Source organism: Giraffa tippelskirchi, chromosome 12, assembly GCF_054371585.1.
Source record: "Giraffa tippelskirchi isolate mGirTip1 chromosome 12, T2T-mGirTip1v1.2.pri, whole genome shotgun sequence".
Classification (NCBI taxonomy): domain Eukaryota; kingdom Metazoa; phylum Chordata; class Mammalia; order Artiodactyla; family Giraffidae; genus Giraffa; species Giraffa tippelskirchi.
The window spans coordinates 121,172,578-121,185,930 of NC_137286.1; the positions used below are offsets into that span (position 1 = coordinate 121,172,578).

Here is a 13,353-nt window from a genome sequence, read left to right on the forward strand (position 1 = left end):
CAGTGCTAAAGCAGTCCTATCAGATAAAATGTAAACACATGTGGCTGTGTTCTAGCAAGACTTTGTCTAGAAATATTGAGATTTAAACCTCATATCATTTTACTGTGTTATGAAATATTCTTTGGATTTTTAAAAACCATTAAAAATGTATAAACCATTTTTGGTTCACAGGCCTTTCACAAAAACAGGCACAGGCCAGAACTGGGACCACTGGCCACAGTTTGCCAACCCCTGTATAATAAGAGCAATACAATAAAAATGCTAAGTTGTACTGGTCTTTTTAGGCTAATTCAACATGGGACAACATTAAGGATTACAGTGTTTATGACATCCTTTATTCAGTTCACATAGAAAAGCATGCAGTATTAATGTAAAACAGTACAGTATTAATGTAAAATGTTCAGTGCACATTAGATAAACAAGTCATTAACATACAAACCATTTTTAAAGGCCTATATGGGCATACCAAACATGTTTAGAATATACCTTTTAAGAACCTAAATTAAAAATTGTGCTTAGCTCACCTGTTCTCACCCTCCTCTCAACACTCTTCATGAAAAACAATCTTTTTTCTGTCCTACATAAGATAATCTTTTAGCCAACTGAAACTTCTTTTTCTTAAGTAAGTAAAACAGTGCAAGCAAGATTGCTACCATGCATACAGCGTTTCCATAAAGAACAGTAACATGCAAACAAGAACTTTACCACTCCAAAGAAAGCTCCCCTGGGACATAAGTGGATCAAGAACTTGGCAATGAGTGCTTTTGCACCTGTGTATCTGAAATAATGAAAAGCTACCATGTTTAGTCTTCTCCAAACCCAACTGTTCCCTGCTAAAGTAGGCAAATTTCTGACTTTCAACACACACAAAAAGATAAAAGAATGAAAGCTACCGGACATAAAACAAATATTTTCATACAGAAAATGTATTCTTTCTTATTAGCAACACATTTTCACAAAAATTGGACAAAACACATTGTTAAAAAAGCAAACATATATGTGAAACCTAAAAAAAAAGCCAATGAGTATTGGACTAAGGTTTGAGTGCTGTTTCTCCATCGTGGCCGTGAATAAAAGTTAGGCTATCATTAAACATAAATAAAAAGGGGCAGGAAAAATAATTTCCACCCTAGGAAGCTTTAAAGAAAAGTGTCTTACTGCACCAATGCTTTTATTTAAGAAATCCAAATTCTGAAGATAACTGAGGCTTACTAATACGTCATTGTATCTGAATAGATAAATCAAGATTCAAGACAACAAAATATACCCAAATCAGACACAAAAGGAAGCCTCTCCCTAACTTCTCTGGTCAAAAAGATCCCTAAATGAAAATGAAACACTAAACTCTTCAAAATGAACAAAAGTATCCAGGGTACAGGCTAATCCACCATTCTGACTTGACATGTGACTAAAGATTATCAATTCAAAATTGTACAGAGCTTTTATGAGGGGGAAAAAAAGTAACTTCAAAACCTTATATTCCTCTCAGGACAAAAACATAAATGACATCTTTCTAATTGGTCAACTTTTAGTTGCTTTTGACGGGCTGGCATTGGAAAGGCTGCTCTGGATTTTTCTTTTTGCTGATTGATTCACGTTTTTATTCCTCTTTTCAGGCACAAAAGAAGTAGACCAAGGAGACTGAAGGTGGTTATGAAGACCAGGCATCTCTGAGGACATCTTAAACAAAGATGACCCAAACCTTTGATCTTCAAATAGCCGGTTGGTACTGCTTAACAAAACACTCTGGGAAAACTCAGTCTGAAACAAACAACTTGGTGGTTTGATTTCATTGGTTCCTGGGTTCGAACTGGAATGGAGTGAAAAATCTTCATTCATTTCTTGGTCAGATGGAGAGAGGAGAAAAAAAGAATTGGGTTTCCATTCATTTCCATTTTCTAATTGATCAGTAGTTAGAGAACCTTTAGAAAGGTTTGGTTTAGTTCTTTCTTCCAACTTATCTGGTTCCTCAAGGAATTCACTGCACTGAGATGACTTTGACAATCCATCCAAGTCCAGCGACTTAAAACCGTTATTACAGGGGCTCTTGCTGTTGTCTGACTCTGACATCATTGAATCCAGCTCCGAGATTTTGTCAAGGTAAGCTGCATCCATTGATGCTTCACTGGATGTTCTTGTCCGATTCATTTCAAAAGAACGGAGAGAATTCAACCTCTTGGATAAACATGAACCTGGTTTCTCACTCAATTTTGAAGAAATTTCTCCAACACAATTTGCTATTGTGTTCTCCTCTGAGCTTTCAAAGTCCAAGCTGGGGGCATAGCTTGTGGAACAACAATCCCAAAACCCTGTCTTCGGGGAAGTAAAACACTCTGATTTCTTTTCACACTCACTTCTATCATCTTCTGAAGAATCTTTATTACACACATTCGGAGAATCACAGAAATCATCAAACATCAATTTTCTGAGATGGTTTGACTGCTTTTTAGAACCTCCTGCTTTGACCACAGAGCTCTCTCTATTATCTGGCGTATTGAGCTGAAGACAACTAAGGGACAAAGGAGTACAGGAAGCTGGAAGATCATAGAGTTCTTCATCTTTGTAGGGCACACAATCACTTGGCTTATTTCCCCATTCTCTTTCCAGATAGGTATCCATACTTGTATCTGTCACAGTGAGCACTGTTTCCACTCGCTTCTGATACAGGTCTTGGTTCTTAGAACAATTTGGTTCTGTTTCGCTGGTGCCTTCCTGCCTGACAGAGCTGCTAGGAGGCTTTGCCAGGTGAGAACTCGAGGTGGCTGAGCCAAGCTGCTTTCTGGGACCATCACCTTGGTTCCTGGATGCCAGGTCCTCCTCGGTGCCTTTGCTCCCCTTGCCATCTGTAGAAAGTGCTCTCTGACAAATGGCATTCATCGCTTCCTTCTCGTCACTTGACTTCTTCAGCTGTGTAATTTGAGACTCCAGTTCCTCTATATATTTATCACTTCGTTCCAGCGCTTTCTTCAGACGATTGGTTTCCCGTTCATACTGCTCCACTTTGGACTGCAGAGCAGCTACTGTAAACCTTCCAAACCTGCAAGGAATGGAAGGGTAGTTAACCTTACAGTTTAAGCTTTCTTCTTTCTAAAGTTTAAGAGTGCAAACTGTCTCCATCCATCCTAATTTCATGTAACAGTGACATTTCAGACTGCTCAATGAACAGGATAAGAGCAAGGACAGATGTAGTATCTTCAAAACAGGGTTTCCTGATTTATGTAATAACAAGCATATGATAATAACAGGAAAGACCTAATAGGATACTTCTGTGGTCAAATCACGCTAGTGCTGACAGCGAGGCAGAAACTTGCTGATGATTTCCCTCCCCAAGAGCTAGCGCCATCAATTCAGCTCATATATGCATGAAGAGTTATACCCTAAAACAATGGCAAAGATTTATGATAACATTTGAACAGTGGTCCACATCTTGAAATATTTACATTCAATCATTTTCCTATTGTACAGCAGTGTTTTACAATACATTTCTTATACAATGTCACCTTGTCAAACATAAAATGCCAATTTGAAATTCAGAAATCTTAGCAGTTCCAGCAGGGAGTGGTTTTAAATACTTATTTGGACCCTTTCAATTACAGCTACCCTTGATCTGAAGTTTTTACTTGGCCTTTCTGAATACTGGGCTTTAACCCATTTCATTCAGCTCTACTTATTTTTGGCATTTTACAACCGTGTGGGACATCAATCTCATTTCTTCCAACTTTGAGATACAAAGTCAGTGCTTGAGGTTCCAATGTAACACACAAAAAAAAATATTCAGATTTTCTGAAAAGTATGAGAAAAAGAACACAACAATAATTCACTCCTCTCATTTGGGATTATCTTGTGTTCACTATTCCCTCAAGAATGGGTACTGGGTTTGGCTCAGAAAGCAGTTTTTGAGCACCTAGTATGGCTGGTGGTATATTTGGAGCTGATGATAAAATGATTGGTAGGGCTGTCCAGCTCCAAGGGACATAAAATATCTACCTTAAATTCTATCTGATCTGACCACCAAGGAAAATTCTATCTTTCAGGAAACTGCTTCATAGGAGTCAATAAACATAGGTTTTATATTCTAATCCCATGAAAAATAACTTCCCTCCACAAAAGTATTTTAAAAGGCTTTTTATTAATCACCTTGTTTCAATGACTTAAATAGAGATCCATCTTGAAGAATTTAGGGACTGTCTGTTTGGAGCAAGGTACTTGAGAAGGTGATTTTTAAAAACTGTTTTAATCTATGGGTTTATATTTTTCTTTCTTTTTTTCCCATGGCACCCGGTCCCATCACTTCATGGCAAATAGATGGGGAAACAATGGAAACAGTGACAGACTTTATTTTGGGGGGCTCCAAAATCACTGCAGCCATGAAACTAAAAGACGCTTGCTCCTTGGAAGGAAAGTTATGCCCAACCTAGATAGCATATTTAAAAGCAGAGACATAACTTTGCCAACAAAGGTCCGTCTAGTCAAAGCAATGGTTTTTCTAGTAGTCATGTATGGATGTGAGAGTTGGACTATAAAGAAAGCTGAGTGCCGAAGAATTGATGCTTTTGAACTGTGGTGTTGGAGAAGACTCTTGAGAGTCCCTTGGGCAGCAAGGAGATCCAACCAGTCCATCCTAAAGGAAATTAGTCCTGAATATTCATTGGAAGGACTGAAGCTGAAACTCCAATACTTTGGCCACCTGATGCAAAGAACTGACTCATTTGAAAAGATCTTGATGCTGGGAAAGATTGAAGGTGGGAGGAGAAGGGGACGACAGAGGATGAAATGGTTGGATGGCATCATTGACTCAATGGACATGAATTTGAGCAAGCTCCGGGAGTTGGTGATGGACAGGGAAGCCTGGCATGCTACAGTCCATGGGGTCCCATTGGACACAACTGAGCAACTGAACTGAACTGATTCTCAGATAAGGAAAAAAAAAAAAACAAATCAAATCAAAATTATTTGATTTAAAATCAAATAATGTTACTAGAGAGTAAGTCAGCTATTCTCATAGGATGTCCTTGGGGACTCAGTAGTGACAAATAAGGAATGTTTCCCAAAATATTAGCAGCTTCTTATTCTAGGTTTTAGCCTGAAATTCAGATATAATGTCATTTTATGATGCTATATTTGATGATGCCCCTCATTTTTTATTATTATGTTTTTTAAAAAAGTTAGTTAACAAATGTTCTGAGTTGAAGTCAAAATGATAGCCTGAGTGTGTTTTTTTGCATTACTTTGGAGAGAAAGCCAAAGTGGCATGAGAACTAACAACAGAGGCAAGCAACAAAGCACATCTGAGAGGGACAAGCAAAGAGGAGTCACTGATGGAGCTGCTGTTTTCTAAAAGGTCATTGCCCTCAATCCTCCAAAGTTCTACTTCAATATTTCATAATAGTTTGAATAGTCAGATCTTTTTACCATGCTAATAAGGACCCTGGGCTGGTGGACAAACCAAAAGATATATATAGTGAAAGTCAATGAACTGATCAACTAAATTAATTGATCCATGTAGTTTATCTGTTTTCTGTCTCTCTTTCTCATTAGAATATAAGCTCCTGGAAAGCGGGAATCATGGTTAGCCCCCTAGAACAATCCTTGGTACACAGCAGTTTCTCATTAAATATTTCTTGAATAAATGTTATTTTCTTACTTAAGATACGTCAATGCTTTACATCAAGACAGAGCCAACACTATAGGATAATCCAAAGGTCCTTGGGCCTCTTCTATATGTATTATGAATCACTATATTAGTAAACTAAATGTTCCATATGTCTTACTGTTTATTTCCTTTTTTTTCACTGACACCAAGGAAAGCAACAGAGAAGGACATACACAATCGAGGTCTTCTTATTATACAGGCTTGCTGTTCTATACTCCATTTAAAATAACTGTCCACTTTCACCTTAGGAAGAGAATGAAAACACATGAGACTTCCGACATTTTTAGCTTACCCTAGACACTGATATTAAATTTGGCAAAAGACAGTTCACTTGCTCATATAGCAATAACAATTAGAGATGCATAACTGATGCTATACTTCCATGGACGAAAACAATGAGGATAAGAGCTTATTTAACTTGGGTTTTAATACTTCGTTATTCTAATTCCAGATATTTCTAGAGTACATAACATTAAATGAATCAATGCCAAGGCAAACTAGAGGGATTTCTAATATCATTTACCATACTTCCTTTTCCTGAGCAAATTTCAAAATGGAGTATTTTTATAAACATTCCATTAGAGACCAAAGGCTCTGATTTTCAAAGTAGCAGTGATGGCCAAAGGCTTCATTATGTCAGAGAAAACAGAAAGCAGTTTGGGAGCTGTATCTGATATCAGGAGTATGTTTTGCTAGAATCTAAGAAGTTTAAGGGATTTTTTCCTCTTGCAGCGTTAACTGATGTACACATTCTGGCTGAGGGCTCTCCTGTCCAAAAAAACGACATAGGTACAAGACTATTGCTGTCCCTACTAGAAGTAAGAAATGAAAGTCCTACTAGTTTGACCTCTGAGGTATTATAACTAGAATAAGGGCATCTCTAATAATGAAAAAGTCCCAAGACCACATTTTCTCATAGCTCATCACACAGGAGGAAAAGAATGTGTTTGAAGGGGTGAGAAGAAGTAAATGTGGTAAAAGAATAAATGCCAGAACCAGGTGTGAACAGAATGAACCTCTAGAGCTCTGCGGCCATTAACGAGCTGTGAAACTTGAGTGACTGACTTTGCCTCTCTAGCTCTCAATGGCAGCCCGAACAAACCGGATTAATGTAACAAGCCCAGTAGATTGCCAAGACCACCAAATTTCAGAAACATCTTGAGGAATAAGAGGGCCTCTGGGGAAGTGAGCCCCTCTGCCTCATGTACCTTTGATTTTATATCTTTTCCTAACTTGGCACCTGAGCTAAGAGTGAAACAAAGTAAAAGCAATCTTTGGATCTGGGCCAGCATTTGTGATCCAGTCCATCTGGGACCAATCGGGTTATTTCTCTCCAAGTTTGAAAGTGATTGTGCACGCGTTACCCACTTCACAGACAGTAAAACATAGAGTTGTGTTGTGACATGACATTTTTACAGAAATGGAAACTCAAAACACAAAACTGGCCAACAAAGATGAGATGTAGCAAAGAAATCATAAAATGATTAATGCTAGTAGTCAGTCAGTCAGTCCAGTTGCTCAGTTGTGTCTGACTCTTTGTGACCCCATGGACTGCAGCATATCAAGCTTCCCTGTCCATCACCAACTCCTAGAACTTGCTCAAACTCATGTCCATTGAGTTGGTGATGCTAGTAGGAAAGTTAGAATCAAACGGAAATATAGAGAAGAATAGCTGACTGTAGGAATGCTGAAACTGTTGCTATTTAAGAAAACCTAGGTAAGCCAGAAGAACTGGGAAAGGCGAACTTACTGACGCAAACTTAGGAATACGACAACTTGTTGAAGTGTTAGAAAAATTGCTGCCTTTATTATCATAAGCTATATGATAAGAAGGCAAGCACAATTCAAATTATTGTCCATAAGTTTTCAATAAAGAAATGACATTCCAATTCTCAATGCTTCTAATGTACTATATATAATTCATTGTACTATACAAATATTAAGTATTAAATAGATGTTTTACTATTTTTCATCTTTATATACATTTATAGAGACTCAATGTTTTGATAAAATTATTAAAGTTTATAGAACAATCTGATTTTTCTCACTGATTATTAAGATTGCTTTGCATGGTTTTAGGTTGAATGGTCATTTTTATGATTCTGCACAACATGGAAAGTGAGGATTACCTGTACTAAAGTAATGCTTGGTATGTGGGAAAACCAAGTAAACTTAAGTGAGTCTCAACAATTGTTTTTTAAAGAGCTATTACACATACCTAAGAAAAAATGACCCAGTCATAGAGTAAATTTTATTGTAGCGCTGCCTGGCTACATAGCTGCAGTTGCATACCTTCTCATTCCCTGACTTGCAGAGATACCAGGCAAGTATCTTCTTCACTTTAAACATGGAGGAAAGGTAGAGCTTCAGGGGAAAAAATTTTCTATTGTTCCCTTCCCTCAGTATTTTCTCATGAAGCATGATGTGCAAGCTGGAGATTCCTTAAGTCTGCAAATGCCTCTCTTTGATTCAGTTCAGTTCAGTCGCTCAATCATGTCTGACTCTTTGTGACCTCAAGGACTGCAGCACACCAGGCTTCCCTGTCCATCACCAACTCCTGGAGCTTTCTCAAACTCATGTCCATAGAATTGGTGATGGCATCCAACCATCTCATCCTCTGTCATCCCCTTCTCCTCCTGCCTTCAATCTTTCCCAGCATCAGGGTCTTTTTCAATGAGTCAGTTCTTCACATCAGGTGGACAAAGTATTGGAGTTTCTCTCTGATTAGACGTAACTTTAGTGAGTAGTGTGTAATAGGAGCTCCTTGGGACCTGAGTTTGGGTAGAAGTGGGACGGAAAGGAGAGGTCCCAGTGTGTGCTTTGCCATGCACATGTGTGGAGAGGATGGGGAGGGGCGTATTCCAGGGAAAGCGTACAGGGAGGACCAGCACTGAGGCAGCTCAAGACTGTATCTGCTAGTGGGGGCCTTTCTCTCACCTGCTCCCAATGGCCTATCTGTGTGTGACCCGTATCTATTCTCATCCTTCTGTGTGTAACAGCAGGACCGGGGAAAGCGTTCTGTCTTTAAACTACAAGAGAAGCTTTGGGAAGTGCCCTAGACATTTTCAGCCACTGCTGAACCCAATGACTTGCCAGGGTTTCTTCAAGAGAGTTTTTTCTGTTTAAAATGAAAGACTCAGTTTTGAAAATGCTATATTCCTTGAGACTTTGGTAATCATAAAAGTTACTATCTATGGCCAATCCTGTCACAATAGTTGAGTCCACAAAAATTTATTATGCCACATGAAGCCTACTGAGAGAGAACTGGAAAAAACCTTTCCTCTTGAGGACCCAAAACAATGTTTCTATTCCCTGGCCCAACATCCAAATACATAAATAAAAGTGAACTCTGGGGATGGAAATTACCAAAAGTGTAACAGGTAAATTCTACAGTAGTGTAAGTGACAACTGATGACAATGAAGGTGACAGTGACAGCAGCAGTCACAATTTACTCAAGTTTACTTGTGTCAAGTACATCGCTATATGCTTGATATCTATTGTCATGTCACCTTTATGAAGCATGATCTATGTTTCTTATTTTAAGGATGAAAAAACGAGACACTTAAAGCACTTGTCTCTTGTCCCAGGTTATAGAGAAAGGAAGCAGCAGGAAGCCAAGTCTGAGTCCAAATACCATGTATGAAACCACATGAGATGCCTGAACATGAGATCCCTGCTTAAGTAATATCAGCACCTATTTATACTATGACGTAGTAAAAATGCTAGCATGTCTACTGAGTGCTAAGTCTAGCACTGTTGTAATATTTATTAACACATACATTTGCTAATAGAAATATGGAGAGGAAATAACAAGATGTAGGAAGACATTCAGATATGTCTGCACAAAGCCAATAAACATTTATCAAATATCTATCATGTTCTAGACATAAGTTCAAGAGAATTTTCAAGCTGTCAAAGATCATTTGTTAAAATGGCCTTCCAGGAAACTGTAGCACAGATCAACCTGGCGACTATTTTAACCAAAGGTGACTATTTTAACCAGAAATATGTAAAATCAATCTGAACTAGAATCATAAACTGGAAGCTCCATCTTTAATTGTTCTATGTATAAAAAAACATACATCTTCTTGTCTACCTCATGCACAATCAGCAGGCATTTTCAACTACAAAGAAACAAAGCTACCAATGAAATGAGCAAAATTTTAAATGCAAAAATTTTACGACCTAAACATCACATAGTACTTACTTCCATAGGGGTCTAGTAGGAATAAAAAACATAAGCTATGCTATACTGCATCTTAGTTTTACCCCAAAACAGAATGTGCTCCAATATTTGCAAGAATTAAAAAATTAAAAAAAAAAAAAAAAAGCCACAGTTTCTCCCTAAGGACAAAGGTCAGCCCTTGCAGCCATTCTTTTTTCCTCCACCTCTCCAAAAATAAACGCAGTGTCTGGATTTGCAAGTTTTCAAACAGAGAACCGAATTTAAAAACAATAGCTCATATTACTAACAGGACTTTAAAGAAAGCTTGTTTGTGTATGTTTATTTTATTAAACTAATCATGCATCTGCCATTTCAATTCTACCTAGAAATTCTTAATAGAGAACACTCAAGTGTTGGGCAGTATATGTAAATTGAAAAGGAATAAGTTCCTTTTGTGGTAAGTCTCTAAAAAGGGCCATCCCACATCTGTATTTGCTGCCTGTGAAGATGGACTACTCTTTTTACTGTGAAATAAATTCCATTCTATTTGATAAATCTATTTCAGTTCCATACAGGAATGCTCTAATTTTCTATCCTCTAAGAGCAGCCTTGAAGTTGACATGACATAAATGGCGATCCTCATCTTTCATGGAAGGAGAGAATCTTGAGACATGCTATTTCATATCTTTTTACAGTCCTCAGAGGAATAAAGGATTTCATACCTTTCCCCAAAGCATACTAACCTTAACAACAATAAAATCTCAATAGTATAAAAGAATACAACTGTGGGTGAGGGAAAAAAACATACTTAAAAAATCTCTGGACTAATACAATCTATACATTTGTCACTACAGTTAAATCAATCTCTCTCAGCATGAGGAACAATATGAAACAAAATAAAACAAAAACTGTGATCCAGCCACTATGTAATTATTACTCAGATGACAGTTACTGAAGACTAATATATGCTGAGGGGCGATGAGGAAGAAAACAAAAGGACATTATCCTTGTTCTCAAGCAGTTGGTAATCTTCCTGACAACCTTAAGGCTTAGTCATTAGCATGCACTGCAGGCTCCTAAAATATCTTATCAATACAACAAAGACAAGGTGACAGAAAACTGCAGTACCTGTCCACCCCCAATTAGCTGAATATCCAGAGAAGGGCCCCTCAGGCGTCTGAGGGGCCTGAGCACACCCAGCTGTCACAGTCTGGCCCCAGGGTATCATCAGGCTCCCCTGACAGTCTACAAGTTCCCCTTCCGGGAAAACCAAAGGGCATAGCAGAATCAGTCAGCGGATCAGGCTGGGGTCAAATACCAGGAATCATTGTGTTTGTCAGAGCAGAATCATAAGAAACAAAAAAGGCCAGAAAAGGTCAGGAAGAGAGAAGAGTCGAGGCCAGCAAGAGCAGAGGTGTTGCTGAGGAAGCTGAAAACCAGGCATGGGACTGGTGGTATGTCTTGAGACACAGTTAAGGAAGAGTTTAGACCTGTGAACTAGGAAGGGGTACAGCTCACAGGCAGCATGGAGAAAGGTAAGGGCAGGAAAACCTGTTCAACTGAGGAGACTCAGACTGAAAACACTGTCCTGGAGCCAGGCAAGCCCTGACACTGTCTCCTCTTTTCCTCTTTCAAACTCTCCATCTCTAGGACAATTTTGGAAGACTTCAGGAAATCCCTCTGCTCTCCTCATTTGGAGAATGCCAGGAATCTCTCTCTGCCTTCTTAAACCCTATATACCTTAAACTTCAAGAAACCTCAAGTCTTAATTCCCTGGTCAGTTCCCTCTAAGCAGCAGTGTAAAGCATTAGAGTGTGAGAATGCTATGTCCTTTTGCTATGTCCCAGAGGAAAAATACACACACACATACACACTTTATATAGATACACACTGAGTTCATCACACACATAAAAAAAGTCTTGGGAATTCCCTAGCAGTCCTGTGGTTAGAACGCTGCACTTCCATTGCAGGGGCATGGGTTCCATCCCTGGTCAGGGAACTAACATTCTGCAAGCCATGTGACATGGCCAAAAAAAGGTCTTAATTCCAAGGAGTTGGAAGATTAACTGAGCATGACAGTCATGGAACTGATCAGTATACAGCATAATCCTTAAAACAATACAATAAAAGAACAATGGGAAATCTTAAGAGAGTCTCACAGACAAAATGACAAGTGGGCTCAGTCTCAAAGGATGGGTAGGGATTAATCAAGCTGAATAAAAAAAGAAAGGCTAATGGAGAGGACCAGGGGCAAAGGAAAAGACATGAGCAAAGGTACACGTCACCACATGCAAACCCGGGCCCAGTGAGAAATTCAGCAATGGCCAAAGCAGCGTACATGAAGAGAAAGGCTGGAGAGGAGCTAAGAAGGCTAAGCTGAAGCCCTATTAGTAAAGAGGCTCATGTACTATACTAAGAAATCCGGCCTTCAATTTGTGAACAATGGGAAATTGCCCAAGGTTATTAACAAGAGTGAGATGATCGAATTTATATTCTAGAATTCAGGCAACATAAAGCAAATGCTCCAGAGCTGTGACAGGACAAGAGCAATGAGTCAGAGGGCTATTAAAATTGGCTAAGCATGAAATCATGTGGATCGAAACTAGTGGGAACAAGAAGAGGCATTACATAGGAATTTAATAGATAGGATAGAATATACTGGACAATAAGGAATAGGATGAGAAGAACCTGTGGAAAATGCAGGAAAGGAAGACTGAGGTTTTTATCTTGGGCAAGCAGAGAAGTAGTAAAGCCATTAATGAGGACAGAAACAAAGTGAGAGGATAAACAATCTCAAGTGTGGGATGGATAACGGATCCAGTTATCTAGACACAAACCTCTACCAGTTCTCTGTGCTACATGGTGTGCCAAGGACATACAATTATTTCCTTTCATCTTCAAAGTGGCACATTATACACATTTTACATAAAGAAAGTAATGGCTCCAATAGGTCAAGTAATTTATCAAATGTTATTTATCTATTTATTTAATTACTCAACAACTATGTATCAGGTGCCTTTCAGGTACTGGGGTTTTGAAAGTGAAGGAGATGGGCAGCAAGGCTAGAATCAAGTCATATAGGCTTCACTCAGATTTCATGTCACCTCAGAAGAGTTATTTGAGAACAAGCCTTCTGTACTTCAAGTTAGTTGATTTGAAATATTTAAGAATTGCTAACAATGTGTTTGCAAACATTAGTGTGGAATAAATTAAATTTCATGTTGAATATTTTCAAACATTCACCTCATAAAGCCACTGTTAAATGTTAAAGAAAGGGAAGGAATGAAGGGAGGGAAGGTGGGAGGGGAAGCTAGGAAGGAAGTGGCCCTCTGCTTCTGCACCTTCTACTTCCTGACTCAGTCTTAACTGCAGTGATAAAATCATGGCATGGTGAAGCAATACAGCATATGATTATTAGCACAGACTCTGGAGCCAGACTCTCTAGAACTGAACTCTGGCATTGTCTACCTTCTAGCATTGTGATTTGGGGGAAGATATTTAAACTTTCTGTACTTCAGTGTTTATCTTGTGAAA

At 38.6% G+C, this 13,353-nt stretch overlaps 1 protein-coding gene across 4 annotated transcripts in view; it reads right to left on the reverse strand.

Annotated features, from left to right (window-relative positions):
- Positions 1-313: 313 nt before the first annotated feature.
- Positions 314-13,353, reverse strand: part of OBI1 (ORC ubiquitin ligase 1) — a 44,337-nt gene continuing 31,297 nt past the window's right edge. For all 4 annotated transcript variants that reach the window (XM_081550058.1, XM_081550059.1, XM_081550057.1 and 1 more), the window contains one exon: positions 314-3,037. In XM_081550058.1, coding sequence (XP_081406184.1) covers positions 1,522-3,037 — 1,516 coding nt within the window. In that variant the 3' untranslated portion in view covers positions 314-1,521. The remainder of the gene's footprint in view (positions 3,038-13,353) is intronic.